Here is a 16,650-nt window from a genome sequence, read left to right as displayed (position 1 = left end):
AATGTATCTTTGTGAGGGGAGTCCCGATTTTTTTTTATTTCCATATTTGGACTACCGAAGTGATCCCCTATAACGCCAACGCTCTGAATTCGGAATTCGCGAATTTTGAGACACCCTGTATATTTATTTATTATTATTAATTCATTTGCCGCGTCACTGTATAGATATCTTGAAGTTCTGCGGCGTATGTACAGGTGGATAGGTTACCCTACCTATAGGTGCCTGTGATCAGCTGTGACCACAACCTAATTTGAAGGCTGGATCCGCGCCTGGGTGAATCGTACGTTTGACATACCCCAAGATAAAAACCGAATCAGAATCGTTCCCGGTAATTCTTCTTTATTTCATAGCGGATGACGTGGACGTCACATTCATGGACGCACATCTTTTCTTCTCTTGAATTCACCATTTTTATTTAGCACAACTTCATTACACCGAAATTGTTCATTTTTTAGATCCATTTCTTCAAACACTTAAATTTTTACGATTTGACTCAACAACAACTGTCACTCGCGGTCAAACAACGTTGCCATATTTATTTCGCGTAAATGGGAAGCAATCAAATCCGTTACAATTTTTAATTTTCAATAACTTAAATATTCAAAAATGCAATTGCGAGTGATGTTATACCTACTGTAATTAAATAAAAATCAGTGTCAACGTAACGTTTTCTTTGTAACAAAAATATTTAGATGTGTTTTAATTACTATGGTAGTTGGGTAAGTCTAAATAATGAAACGAAAATGAAAAATAACAGCAAATCTTTATTAATATTTGGTTGGGTATACGTAATAATAAAGTTATTGTACATTTAGTAATTATTATATACATACATATGGTATTCACAGTCTTAAATTATTGTCGTATCTATTGAAACAACGAAACCTTCAAACCTCAAACAAGGACTTAAATCAACTCAAGCGTCCGTCAGATCACTAACTCAATGTACACAAAATTATATTACTCTTCTCTTATGGCACAACACTCGGGATTCTATCATATGTACAAATTTACTTACAGCAACTCGAAAAAATATAATTATATTACAGTAGAAAAAAATCTCAAGAAAAATTACGTAAAAATCGCAAACGCACCACTTCATGTACGTTTCACTCCTGCACATTTTTCACTAGTGCACATATTCGTTGGCAAGTTGGTATTGCTGCGTGTCCACAATCACACTAGTATATCCCGCAGGGCTGCCAACATGATTCAACTGCTTGAACTCGTGTCCGTATATGTTCTGCGGGGGTTGCACGTGCGCCTGATTGTTATTGAAACAACTGGCAAAATGCTGTCCTTGCAACCCTCCACTGTCCCCGCAGTAGGGATTGCTGCTCAAGTTCTGCAAGTGCAACTCGCTCTCCGAAGAACTACAACTCGACGACGACGCACTGAAGGGTCTCTGTTGCACCACCTGGTTATTGAGTAGGGGGTGTTGCGTCACCTCCGGGTCCGAATAGGGGTAGAACAGCTCCTGGTGGGAGTAGTACGACTCTTCACTGTTCGGCAGCGCGAGAAACATGGAGTACTCGGGGGTGGGGTACGCGACGGCGGAATCGCTGTAATCGTCGTCGGGGATCGAAGGCGATATGATTGGGGGTTGGTGGGGGGTTGCGCGGTTCGGTTGGTACTTGGAGGTGATCGATTTAGAGGGGGAGTTTTTTGGGGAGGTCGGTAGATCTTCACGGGGGGACCCTTGGGCCAAGTTTAAGAGAAGTTCCTTGCCTTCCAGATCGCTGTAAGCGAAAGGGTGAGTTGACAGTTGTGGGGGTGGGGGTTGTTACCTGAGGACATAGTTGACGGATACTATACAGTGTGGTCTTGAAGAACGCGAGTTGTGGACTATTGTGGCGTAGCTTTGCATCCAGACCCAGCCGCCCCCTTTGCTCAGGAAACGGTAATACTTGGTGGTCACCTGACCTTTACACAACACTGAAAATATAGTAATAATAACAAAACGTCTTCGACTAATCACAACCCCAAAGGTACTTAATGTCCCCCCCAACCACTACACACACAGTAGGGGCGCTGATGTCACACCCTTATCCATGTTTGTTCAGTCCCACAGGGGTTGTTTATTGTTTGGAGATTAATTACAAACAAGCAGCGTCAACTGCTACGGTGATTTTACAAGTATTGAAATGTCTGAGACGGCTCGGCGAATTCCAAAATATCAAAACAAACTCAGAGGTATTTAAAATGAGAAGTACATGGGCGGAGCCACACTCGTCATTACTGTCTAATGGAGTTGTCATCACGTGATGTGCACTTATTGAGACATTATTATTGTGACTTACACTGGTGATGAGCGAACCTCATGGCCAAGATGTCGCTGCCGTGGATGTAGTGGTAGAGCGTCTTTTCGATGAGATCCTGCGGCTCGTACCCCGTCAACTGGGCCACCCTGGAGAAAAACAAAAAAACCCAGAAATATTACACCGCTCATTATATTGAAACAGCCTGCATATATCTCGCCAGCCGTGTTTGTATAATGCCACTTTTTACGATCAAAAACAATGAGAGATTTACAATGGCGGCTCGTGTTACATCATCTTTATTGGTGATGAATGGGAACTGAAGCACCTGACAGTGTTCGGAATACGACACCTGGATCGTTTCAGTTTCTGTTTTAGACAGCGGCGTCGATGAAATTTGTTGCTTTTGTTTGTTTTCTCGTTGAAAAATGACAAACAGGAGCTGTGACGTAATGGTTGATAGTGATTGAAAAAAAACTTAAGAAAACCAAACATTCTGGGGATATTTTGAAGAAATTTGCATATTTTAGAAAGTTGACAGTGATGATTAGTGTTTTTTTTTTTAGAAAAATTTAGACGCTTTACTATAGGAGACTAAAAAAATGCGAGTGGGGAATTCAAGATTGCAGTTTTCGGCCCTTAAAGAAGATAATAATGTTATTTAGAAGACCGGTTGAAGAAAAGTATCTGTCGGAAAATGTTGTAAAAATTCTGAACACCATCAGTTTATTTTAGAACTTGATAATGATCATAAAAATATAATTAGAAAGGACCAGGCTTTGTTATTGTATCTCTTGACCGGCTTTTACCAAGCCCGGATTTACGTCCAATTGAACTGTTGTAGGATAAACATAAAGTTGTAATAAACAAAAACAAAAAAAGTTGTGGCAACATAAAATTGAATTCAACTAAAAAAAAGAGTTGGACAAAACAACGTTTTCTCATAACTTCTTGGTGGTCTAAATTGTTAGATAAGGAAAAAAATTGATACTATACCTGGCGTCCAGAAAGATTAGTTTTAGGTCTAAACTGGCCCGAAACATGAACATGTTTGCGTGAAGTTTTATTTCCGTAATGGCACTAGGTGGTAATGAATGGCCTACGGCCACCAGACCCATGTTCTGGTAGCATCCCTCGTAGGGTGAAGACGAAGCGCTGAATTGTTTTACTTTGAGGTAACCCGAACAGTGAATCACCTGCAACAAGAGATTCTTGTTTATTTTAATGGTGCACAAATCTGAAAGAGAAATTTCATAAAGTAAAAAAAGACAACAAAAAATGTATGAAACAGTAGTGGGAGGACAAATCGTTAACAGAAGTTTGGTAAACAAAATGAAATATTAAGATGTTTACAGAAGCAATAAAGGAGATACAAGATAATGATTGTAAAAGACAACAAAAAGAATGAAAGCTAAAGAAAATATATTATTTGAAAATTGAGAGTGTTAAGATAATGTAATGAAGTACACTAAGGGCCTAGTTTATAGAAACAAAATTAAACATTTAATTCAAATTAAATTTTAATGCGCGATTAACTTCGATTGGTTCAAGCTGATCACGTGTTCAGTTAATCTCGCATTTGATTACGATTAATTTAATTTCACTTCTGTAAACGGGCCCGTGGAGTTTTGTAAATAAATGGAGTTGGAGAGTAATTAAAGTTAAGGTACATAATTCGTTTAGCACGACAGTAATAGAGTATGGAGTTGACATGTACGAGAAATAAATATGGCAACATTGCACGACCGTAAGTGACAGCTGTTGCTGACATCAAGAAGAAATGCATAAAGAACGAACAATTTCAGCATAATAAAAGATTTGCAATGCAAAAAAAAATGAAGTGGAATACGATATAAGTGAATCCAATATAAGAGAGGAAAAGAAACAAAAAGACTTCGTTGTCGACAGCGAAATGCAGTTAGAATACTGCTGCGGACGATTTCGATTCAGATTTTTATCTTGGAGTATGTCTAGCGATCTATCCATCTTAATCGTGATTTTATTTATTTCATACATTTTAATTTGCTACTGATAATCTGTGTTTAAAATTGTAAACGTGATTCATCCCTTATATCTGTTCCCAATCTTTAAGTAGCGCCGAGGAGCTCGACATCGGAATCTATTAAATTACGTGCGGAAATAATTAGCCGCATCATAATACAAACTTCCGTACTAATGAGCGCACACCCGCACGTTGGGACTGTAATAGCACTAATAGCCGAGTCACAACGATTGTTAATTTACTATTGTTTCCGAACTTTCCCGATTTAATCCGCTCTGGGTCTGGGTTTTAATTCACAGATTAATGTTATACTCCGTACGCTGATAGATTGCACGTTTTTTGACAAAAAACAGATACAGAGACAAGTGTGGCGGTAATTAATATGCAAGGCTACAACGGTTTTCTACATAACGTGAAACAATTGAGATGGAGAGTTTAGTATTTTTCACTGCGTTATGTTTTGGAACTTGAATTTAAAAACGTGCAATCTATCAGCGTACGGACGATAGTGGTTCGCACGTATCAATTTCGGCATAATGGACGATTTGTAAACCAAAAAAAAAAAGAAATGGAAAATAAAATAACATAAGAACCCAACAGAGAAGGAATAGTATATTATACACCAAGGTACATAATATAGCCAGAGCGCCAAGATTAGATGTGTAAGGCGGGAAGGCTATAACCTCCACCGTGGTGTATACAGTGAGTTTTTTTTAAGACTGGCCATAGGGTTTTACATGCTAATTTTTCAACCCCCTGTTAACTTTTGTTCTGATGAAAATATTCAAACCATTTTTGGAACAAGGTTGGAAGATTTTTCAAACTATCGGATAGATTACAATTCAATATCCCAAACTGTCGAAAATGTTGTGAAAAAAATATTTTTTAGCGCGCCGAAAGCGTCCAAAAGTGGAGATCGTCAGGTGCTGGTTGAGCCGACAATGGCGCTACTCTGGCGGCCGCTCGACGTACTATTATTTCGGCGTCCTAAAAATATTTTTTTCACAACTTTTTCGACAGTTTGGGATATTGAATTGTAATCTATCCGATAGTTTAAAAAATCTTCCAACTTTATTCCAAAAATGGTTTGAATATTTTCATCGGAACAAAAGTTAACAGGGGGTTGAAAAATTAGCATGTAAAACCCTATGGCCAGTCTTAAAAAAAACTCACTGTATACAATTTTTTTTCAGTACTAGATACTAAAACTACATTAAAACCCTTTCTGATAATTATTATTAAGTAATAAAATTATTTTCTCAGATACGGTAATATGAGTGGTTAGAAAATCGTCTGTTACCTGCGAAGTAAACGACAATCTTTCGTTGCTAGGTGACTATGACGGTTCTTTGAGGTTTTTGATTTTCGATCTTTTTAATGTGTTTTTAGTTAGACAAATGTATTATTTATCAATTAAATTATTATTAACACAGTGAGCGGCAAAAGTATGGATTAATTCATTAAAAATTAAAAAAAATATGTAATATAAAAATCTTTGCGGAGGGTCACTTTTAGTTTATGAAAATACATATGTATTTTAATACAAAATAAAATTCCAAGTAGTCATTTGTTTTTGAGTAATGACCATCGATATTTTTTTTTTATGGAAATCCCCTATTTTTTTCTTGATTCTGATAGCCCTTTTATTTGTCTAAACGACAGCATAAAAATTTTGTTATCTTGCATAAGGAAATTTTTGAGAAAAAAAAAATTAAGTTGGAAAAAATAAATTTTAAAATAAAAATACATAAAGTCCATTCAAAAATCAAAAAAACACCACCTGTTGCTTTAGATTGGTAAAATTTAAAAAACCCTAGGTAGATGGTAGATATTTTTTCATACTATGTTGGTAACTATAAATTATGACATTTATTTGATTGAAAATAAAATTCGATTGCTTTGAATTTCGTTCATATTGTTTTATTAGCAGCACGTTTCGTTTATTTATTGATTCTTATTATTTTTACTTAAACATGCCCAGAAAAACAAGACACTTAGAATAAACATTTAACCTCAAAATTAAAAGTCTCACCAAATTTTACACTAGACAGCGTTGCCGATAGTAATTATCGAGGAAAATGCGACGTTGGTGGTTTTTTGATTTTTGAATGGACTTTACATACAGTCTATTTTTTAATCAAAGAACCACGACCTGTTGATTTAGGTTTGTAAATATAAAATTTTACTAAATATAGGGAATTTAATGATATCTATTGGCTATATCAGCCAACGTCTGTCATTTTATATGTCCTTGAAGGTACGCAAACTCGCAGCTAAAATTTGAACGTGTTATTAAAAATGCCTCTCAAATTAGTTGTTCTTAGTTGTTATTAACTTTATTAACATGCTGCGCTACTAACATCTCTAATAACCTCAATTTTTATATGATGAGATTTTTCACCCTATGTCAAAAGTGTACAATGTTGTCAGCTCTATTTTGGGTGTAAATTGCGGTGTTGTGGTTCTTTGATTAAAAAATAAACTATAATATGTAATAATAAAAATAAATTTTATAAAGAACAAAAACAAGTCAAAAGCTGTGTTACTAAGTACTTAAAATTATGACATTAAATGTTCGAATTGCCATCCCCCAGATTGTTGACAATAAGCAAGTCTATGAAGAAATTCAAGTCAAAAAAATTTTTTGACTTGTTTTTGTTCGTTTATTTTTCCAACTTTATAAAAATTTCCGTATGTAAGATAACAAAATTTTTATACCGTCATTTAGACAATTAAAAGGGCTATCAGAATCAAGAAAAAAATAGGGGGTTTCAAAATATCGATGGCGTCATCACTCGGAAACAATGACTGCTTGGTCTTACGAGTGTAATATACTATTTTATCTATTAAACTGTTTTAGATATAATAATGAGTAACGATAATGACGCAAAGTAGATAAATAGTATGTTATACACCAAGGTAGAGAACATATTTTTCTAAGCCGAGCTGGATTATTACCCGAGATGGGAAGCATCGAGGGCAATAATGTAAGCGAGGCTTAGAAAATGATCTCTACCGTGGTTTTGCAGGTTGAGTCAATTGTGACTTATTTCTGAAATTTTCTTAGATGCAACCAAAAATACTAATTCCACTTACCACTTGATATCTGCGTTTAATTTAAATAATAAATTGAATCAAAATTGCGTTTTTGGCTACAAACGTCAAAATGACAATGTAGGAAATTTAATCAGCAAAATGACAACGTAAAACGAAAACTATCGTAAAAATTGTTCAACCTGCATTCCATTTTGGAGTAAACACGCCTCAACCCTGTTTAAAAAGGACCTTTGAACGTCGCGTAATGTCTTTGGCGTTATGGCATATACTCACGAATTCTTTGAGTTTTTCAATCGCAAGTACAGAGCGCCCAGAAATGTGGTAGCAAGTTTTTCGATTGGTCCCGGAAGATGACACTTTTTTACAGAGACCTTTTTTATGCATGGCAACGCCGCTATCTAAATTGAGTTAAATAAATGTCAACAATTGTCAAACGTAAAACATTAAAATTTAAATTTTATTGAAAATGTTCAAATTAACCACCATTATGCTCAATGCATAACTGAACCCTTCGAGTAACATCTCGACAAATTTTAGTGCACAAATCGGGGGTAAAAATTGTTCGGAAAACCTCCTTAACATATTCTTTTGAAAAAATTCAAAAATTGAATGTTGCAGGATTGACCAAATTTGGCTTTTCAAAAGTGCCATCTCGTGACACTTTGTGTAAAAGTTGCTACCACATTTCTGGGCGCTCTGTACAAAATTCTAAAGGCGTTACTAGAACCACATACGTTGTTGTCTTGTTCATGTATTCAGATTCAACTTTTCCAACAATAAGGATTAACTCATTTTGTAAAAAATTTAAATAAATAAAAATATGCCTGCGATTGGGTACCTCTGTAGATACAGATCCGCAGCGATCATGGCATTTTTACGACACAGGTACTCCATACATGAGAAACATGTCCACTTTCTCATCGTTTGAGTCATACACTTGCCACGAAAAAAATGGGAAATTGACGTACACAAAAATTTATTTTTGTATGATTTTTAATCTGTTTAATTTGGGTTTTTTTTAAAGAGGTTAGAATTATCTGACACCGAAATGATTAATCAAAATAGTTTAATTTGACTAGGTTTGACAGTAATAAAACTGACATAAGCTGACAATTAATAATCTGATTTACATGATCAAATTTTAGATTTCCCATTTTTTTTGGTGTTCAGTGTAATAGTTCATAACCATGTTTTGGCAAAACTGTCAAGACAAGGTTGACAATTCTCAAAGCAATGGAATCGTGGATTTTTAATTACAGATTTAGTGAATGCTGGGGCCTGTTTCATAAAAATAATAGAACTTGTCCGACAAGTACTTTACTACTCAAAAATTACAAATGTGACAAGTTATAGTTTCATAAAACTATAAGTGACTAGTGATTAGTGACAAGCGACAAGTACAGAACTGACAAGCAAATTTCCCTTAAATTACTAGCGTTTTGTTTCATAAAATGACAAGTCTCATAAAACTAGTTAGTTTTATTAGTAAAAACTGACAAGTCAAGGGAGCACCGTACATTTAAATAAATACGTACTTAAAAAATGTATTTTATGCTATTGGACAGTGAGAGTGATGACGATGAACAAGTCGAAATTGTAAGACGTCCCAGAGTATTTCGAAAAAGAATAAATTTTCGTTTTCAATCTTTTTTTGAATTTAATGAACGGTTCCGACTAAGTTCTGTGAAAATGGAAGTACTATCTAATGCGATTGGACATAAGTTACAACACGAAACACAAAGAAATTATGCTTTGAGTGTACAGCTACAAATTCAAATAGCTCTGCATTGGTTTGGTACTGGTTGCAAATACCATAGTGTTGGCGACATGCATGGGGTATCAAAAGCCACTGTGCATAGGTGCATTAAACGCGTTACGATGTCGATTAATCGCGTACTTGGACCACAACTCATACGTTGGCCAAACAATATGATGGAAGTAGTAAGAGGATTTAACCGAATTGGAGGTTTGCCATTGGTAACTGGTGCGGTAGATGGGGTCCTAATACCCATAGATGGGCCTAATGTAGGTGAGGAAGCTTTTGTTGATCGGTACGGAGACCACTCTATTAACGTCATGGCTGTATGTGGACCAGATTCGAAGTTTTATTTTATAAATTCAAATTGGCCGGGAAGTGTACATGATGAAAGGGTTTTACGAAATTCTAGCTTGTATAGAAGAATGGAAACAGGATGGAGACCTATTGAAAACGGATATATTATTGGTGATAGCGCTTATCCTTTGAAAAACTGGCTTATAACACCAATAGTCATAAATCCCAATGATCCTGCACAAATTCAGTTCATCCGAAGACACAGGCAGACTCGAAGTGTAATAGAGCAAGCATTTGGAATTTTGAAAGAAAAGTTTCCGTGTTTAAATCATCTGCGAGTACAACCTGAATTTGCAGCAAATATAATCAAGTGTTGTGCTGCACTTTGTAATTATGCTCGAGATGGGGATAATTTAGAAATACAACACGAAAATTTTCCAAATTTTCGCAGAAACGACGAACCACTTCCGAACGATAATGTTGATGTTGCTGGTAGACAACGTTTACAAGAAATTATACAACATTTTCGATAAATTTTTATTTCAACTAACAAAACACTTTAATTAATAAAAACAAATAAATTAACTACGAGTACTAATGCCTAATTCTTTTTCTAGTTTTAAAATTTCTAATTCAGTTTTTCTGTTTAATTTTTCTAAATAATCTATTTCTAATTGTAACTTTCTTTTTTTTAGATTTGGTACTTCCATATCTGTTGTGGTTCGGATTTTTCTGAAAAAAAACGCATCAGTTTCAGTGATGAATCTTACTAAATTAAACTTACTTTTTTTGTTTGCCCTTTGATTTTCTGTGTTTTGTGGAACTTCAGCAGGGGTCGGAGATCTGAGGGCGACAATTTCCTCCGAATTTTGCATCAGGTACTCAACTGCTGATATTTCTGCATCCAGCTGGAAAACTTCTTCTTCTGTACTTTCTAGAGTGTCGTCGACGCCTATCCCATTCACGCTCATCGAATCTTTGCCTAAAATCTCTATTACTTTCTGATCAACTTCCGTCATCTTCACTTCCTTTCCACCTCCCCTTCCTGTTCTTCTTGCATGATCCTTTTTTTCCTAAAAATAACATGCGGCAATACAAAAATAAATAAACAGAAAAATAAAATTAAAAACTCACCAATGCTCTTTTGCGCAAATTGGGCCACACCGTGTCTCTTACATAGGTCCAGCTTTTTTCACTACTCACTACCCCTAAACTTGCAGCCGTGGTGTAAATTTCTTGCCAAGCCTTTTGCTTGGTCTGTTTAGTTACTTGGGGTGTTAACGCTCCAAATAAAATCTGTTTTTTTTTTATTGATTTCCTCTAGGAAAGTAACTTTCACTGCGTTTTTTGCCATTTCAAAAATTTTACAAGTTCTTGTCAAAAAACAATTAATCACCATAACATTTTAGGAAATTGTCATTTGTTTGACAAGTGGTAAATAATATTTTATGAAACACAAATTATTAGTACTTGTCGTTATTTTTATATTCACTTGTCACTAGTCACTTATCAACTTGTAAGTTTTATGAAACAGGCCCCTTGGAATTAGTATTTTTGGTTGCATCAAAGACCATTTCAGAAATAAGCCACAATTGACTCATACTGTATACAATTTTTTTCACTACTAGACACGTTAAAACCCTTTCTGATAATAATTATTAATAAAATTATTTTGTCGGATGCGACGGATCCAAGTTGTCATTTCTAAACGGTTGCTATGAAAATCGTCTAGGTTACTTATGAAATAAACCACAATCTTTCGTTGCTAGGTGAGGATGATGGTTCTTTGAAATTTTAGATTATTATCGATCTTTTTAATGTGTTTTTAGTTAGACAATTTAATTCATACACTAAAAATCCCATAAGCAGCGGTGTTTTTGTCATTATGACAGCGAAAAAGTTTGCCCTAACTTTTCCAGCGACAAAACGGAACCTAACTTTTGAAAGAGTCTGATTCTAGTAGGTCTGCATCATAGTGATTTACGTATTCATTAAATTGTCTTACCGAATTACACTCAAGTTTTTTTTGTGTATCGAAGTAAACTTGCCATTTATAATTCGAGTTTTGTTGTCTGGCAACAAAATTCTCATTGAAATGTCAAGTTTACTTCGACAAAAAAAAGCTCTCGTGTAATTATAAGTGACAAATTTATTATTAATATAAATGGAAAGTTTCAGATGAAAATGTTTGATTGTTAATATGGTAATGTGAATACCCATAATTGCCTTGAATACCTATTCGATTTAAATGGCAACACAGTGATTAGATATCAACTGTTTTTCTGTTATTGTCCTTGGTCAACAATGAAAAAATTATTAAATTATTAGGAGAGAAATTCTACTTCTGGGTTCGATTCGGGAGTAAATAATGACGCCTTCTAAGACTAGTAGTGAAAATAGTAGTTTATTTGACGAGTTTGTGTGTAAATTGGGCCTTTTTTGGCACGCGTGGGCTATTTTAAAACGCGAGTGAAACGAGCAGTTTCGGATTGGTGCTAATTTTGCTGTACTTACTTACTGTACTTACTGTACTTACAACGTTTTTTTGTTCGACGAGCCCCTTAAAGGCTCCAAATCCCTTAAAACGTTTAAAATTACGTTGACGTTTCGTTTTGACAAGTTGTGACATTTATCAAAATCCGTTCACATAGGAGAAAATTCTCAAATTCTGACAGTGTCGAACAAAAAAAATATTTTCTCCTATCTAATCTCTGAACGTGGCGTTGTCACGTTATCGACAGCTGATTGAGGTTAGAATATGATCGATTTCGACGATTTACAATCATTTTAATTTGATATTAATGCCAAAATAAATGTTAACATCATTCTAAGGGCATTAATTGTTAATTTTTATGTAATTTACCAGATGTAAACAATAAACTCTCAGTTTTTGAAATTTGTATCTTTAGTTTATTGTGGCTAAATATTGTAAACATTTGAGGTTTCAGTTAGTCTCAGTGAGATTTTCCATTAATTTGCCATTAAAATTTCTAATTTCGTTGACTTACTCGAAAACTCGGGAGAAGAAATATAACAATTTTCAGGTAGAACAAGGATTAAAAATAGATTTTGAAAGTAATTAATTAGTAATGTTTTTAAAGACAGTTCAGTTTTATTTTAATGTAAACAAAGGAAACATCACAAAAAATCTATATTATACATTTTTATAAAGCAAAACAAAATAGTTTAGAATTACATAGTCGTGCGAGGATTAGTTTTATCAAAAGTTTTTCAGTGGGAATGTTGTTTTGATTTATGAATCATACATTCCAATTTCATGATGAATTATTATGTAGATATATACAGGGTATATTATTAAAAATGACGCATAATATTTTATATCACATGATTCTAACATGCGATCGAAAAAAAATGAGAAGGACGTGATTAATAGAACGCTTCAGTTGGCAGGACGTTAAAATGTAATTCAAATGTCATTACAACAGTAATTGTCATTATTAATTTATATACAGTGTGGAAATTAAGTATGTAACGCATAAATTCAGTAATTCCGTTGATTTTAATTTTTTGGAAAAAAAAGAGGTATAGCGAGTTTAACTTCAACAAATATTTTCAGCCTATTTTCAGTTTCTTATGTCATTTGTTTTTCATGTTATATGTAGGTTGTTATTTTTAAAAAAGTCGATGACGTCATAACATGAAAAACAGATGACATAAGAAACTGAAAATAGGCTGAAAATCGCTATACCCCTATAATCACTAACTTAACTGTTAAGACTGCAACTAATAATTGAAATCTTAACGAATTTACAACTGAAATTTTTGGTCAGAACATACTCTAATTTTTTTTTCGATCTCACCGTATAATGAAGTAGAAGGCAAAAACTCTAGTACCAATTTGCTGTTAACCCTCTGCTCATGGAGTTTCCAAGTCAAACTTGAAAATTTGCTTCGATTATAATGGAAAAATACATTTAAATAGCAAAATTAATACATAATTCAACAAGTAAAATAAATAGGTATTCCAGTATAGTACTAATTTTACAACTTTGATTGTTGGTTTATTTGTAATTTGATTTTTAAAAATGCTGCTCATAAATTTATTGCAACATCGCAGCTAAGCTGGAGTGATTTTTCTTTTAAACTTGAGTAAAGTCAGAAAGTAACAAGAATTATCATTAATGTAATTTTTGATAATAATAATAATTTAAAAAATATTCGTCCATGACCAAATTAGAATTAGAATTTTTTGTTTAGTATGAACGTAGATTCGCGTGACATAAATATTTTGCGCAATTTTTAATACACCTTGTATAGTTCCAAATATTAAGAAGTAAAATGTACTGTACTTACATTTAAAAAATAATTGACAACAAATTTTGTTGTATGTACAAAGATGTATCGAGTGTTCATTAAAATTTCCCGTCAAAGGTGGCGTTGAAGCGTCGATTGTGAACACACACGGATTACAACTCTGATAAAGCTGCTTAAATCTAACCTCACTTTTTACGTTATTTGTCTTTTTAATCTGCAAGTTGATGACAGATTGACAAGTGGTAGGTTCACAATCGACATCTGTATCTGTATTTTTAAGTTGCCAAAAATGTTACATGAACGAATAAAAGAATTATTTTTATTATTGATGATGTTATGTTATAACATTACATTATTCATAATTGAATTTTGAAATACATACATACCTAGTTAAATAGTTAAAATATCTTTGTATCTTTTTTACTGTAACTAATCTAATCGCTTAAACAAAATTTTGTAAAAGGTTTGCCTCCGCAACTTAACTTAATTTAATAATAATAATAATAAATTTTCTAAAAACTTAAGTTTCTGTGAGCCTCCTTAAGTTATTCCATAAACCTTTTATTAAAATTTCATTGTCTCATTACCCGAAAACTAGATGTCAGACTTGATTAATTCTTTTTTAATGTTACTCATTTATCGTCCATAAACTAGCTCTTTATGGACGCCGTCCATAATCTTAAAGTAAAACGGATGCTTATCAATTTCATAATTTTATTTAAATCAGGAAAGAATAGAATTAATAGAAAACTTTACAGTAAAGATTCTTTGACTTCTGCTGCAATTTCACTTACTTTGCTCATTATTACAACCAGAAATAAAGACGATTTCAGCTCGTATTTTAAACACAACACTGTTGGTTTTCAAATATGTAAATAGTAATAAACAATTTCGTAACCACAGCAACAAAAACAGAACACTTCGGAATTATTGTAATTTTTAGAATGTATGTACATATTAATTTTGTATCTAAAAGAAACTTAACTTCGCAATCGAACATAAAGCTTTGTATGTGATTGGTACTTATACATAATTAGGCTTTGTGAACTCGCCCTATATAAAGTATAGGGTTCGTCCACAAAGACTTAGGTATATTATGTACTCATTACATAAATAGCTATTATGTAAATCTAGTATGTAAATGTGCTAAAATTAATCAAAAGCATTGCTATCTGCCGCCGGATTATTCAAATCTTTAATTTTGACATTTTTAGGTTATGTCAAAATGAGTACACTCATGCAACATTTTGTTAGTGTAATACTCTTAAAAGTGACCATAAGAAGATTCTGCAAAAACACTTTTTACTAGACCGGCATATTTGCATAAAATAATGAACGAAACCAAATTATCATTTGCTTTGAAGTGAATCTTTAATTCAATAATGACAACAGTTCTTGATAAAATTCAATGGATTTTTAAATTATTCCAAGTAGACCTCATCCCAAACTACTAATTTACAAATTGGCACATAATTAGTATAAATTACCACACGTTAATTGGATTACACATGTTTACACTGAAGAGGGCGCTTCCGCACAAAGGAAGTAAATCAGAGGTGCATATGCATGATGTGCACAATGCAATCTTCATTTCATCGAGTAATTAAATCGTGTGTCTGCGACACACATGAAACACTATATTCATTCTGTTTTCTTCGGCGTAAAGAAATTAAAATCACTGGAGCTTAACCGTGTTTGCGAAATGAAACATTGTTGGTGACAGAAATAGTACAAAGAACAAACGACTCTTCTTACGTGTTGCTCTGAAATGACGCAGGACTCGCACTAATGTTTGTAGGTATGTTTACATGTTCCGGATAAAGTCGGGAACAACTGAACCGATTTCCAAAATTCTTTTGCTGTTAGATAGTTTGATTCTTCCTGACTAACATAAGATAATTGATAATATCGTCACGCCATCACGCAAGGGAGCTGAGCGGTGAAGTATAGATGTTGAGTAAGTTTTAAAAGGTCTTATAGTTGATCGTCTTCTCTTTACGTTTAGGAGAAAAAATTTCACCTCAGATTACCAGCCCATCATGCTGTGATCTCCCGGATAAATTTTCCCGCCAGTCTAATCCCGAAGATGTTTTCTTTTCTTACGTTGTTTTCAAAGGAGTGCAAGACTACAGTATAATTGTATTAATTTGTTATCTGGGTTCATAATTGTAGGCGCGAAACATTCTTTAAATCTGTTCGCAAACTTTAAGAAGCGTCACGCATCTCAAGACTTTCTCATATTGAGTTGGGTGCGGAAATAATTTGCCGCATCATATGTATACTTCCGTACTAATTAGGAGTGCACGTTGGGGGCGTACGTAGCCGTGTAAGAACGATTGTTCAGCGTGGTGCTGCTTCCGAAATTTCCCGATGTGATTCACCCGGGTTTTCGATAAGTGCTTGACATGTATCGCTGGTTGAAATGGGAATCCAAGAAGTGGAAAGGGCAACAAAGAATCCAACAAGAAAAGAGCTTAATTTCTTCTCTAATGTATCAACGCAACGTTGCCAGACTTGCACGTTGTCGACAGCAAAGGGAGATTATAAATAATACGAGTGATTTCTATGATTTATGATAGTTTTAAATCAATATTCGTAGCAAAGTAAATGGTAAAATAATTCTTAGGTAATTTTTACGTAATTTACAATATTTGAAGAATATAATTTGCAATAAGTACGTACATATTTGAAATTTTGATCCAGAGTTTATTGTGCAAAAATATAGGCTTCAATAAGTCATCAGTGTGCTTCTCCATGAAATACTTGACTGATTTATTTACTCGAAAACTAGACGTCAGATTTGATTTAAAAAAATGCATTTACACAAAAAAAAATTCTGTTTTTTTACCTTGAGGTAAGTCCAGTAAGCACTTTCGAAATGTGCAAAACAATTGTCACAATTTGACATTCAACGGGCACGTGAGGTATTCGGCAGGATTATTTTTCAAGTAATAAAATAAATTCCTGTTAAGATGGAATTTTTGTCACTAATAAGATAGTTTTGA

The 16,650-nt window shown here is 33.9% G+C and overlaps 1 protein-coding gene across 3 annotated transcripts in view; it reads right to left on the bottom strand.

The window, feature by feature from the left end:
* Positions 1-744: 744 nt before the first annotated feature.
* sim (single-minded) overlaps positions 745-16,650 on the bottom strand; it is a 58,166-nt gene continuing 42,260 nt past the window's right edge. For all 3 annotated transcript variants that reach the window (XM_069056671.1, XM_069056670.1, XM_069056669.1), the window contains 4 exons: positions 3,255-3,454; positions 2,301-2,407; positions 1,788-1,935; positions 745-1,739 (listed from right to left, as the gene is read on the bottom strand). In XM_069056671.1, the coding sequence (XP_068912772.1) occupies positions 1,130-1,739; positions 1,788-1,935; positions 2,301-2,407; positions 3,255-3,454 (1,065 nt within the window). In that variant the 3' untranslated portion in view covers positions 745-1,129. The remainder of the gene's footprint in view (positions 1,740-1,787; positions 1,936-2,300; positions 2,408-3,254; positions 3,455-16,650) is intronic.

Source organism: Tenebrio molitor, chromosome 8, assembly GCF_963966145.1.
Source record: "Tenebrio molitor chromosome 8, icTenMoli1.1, whole genome shotgun sequence".
Lineage (NCBI taxonomy): Eukaryota > Metazoa > Arthropoda > Insecta > Coleoptera > Tenebrionidae > Tenebrio > Tenebrio molitor.
This window is presented reverse-complemented; position numbering and strand designations above follow the sequence as displayed.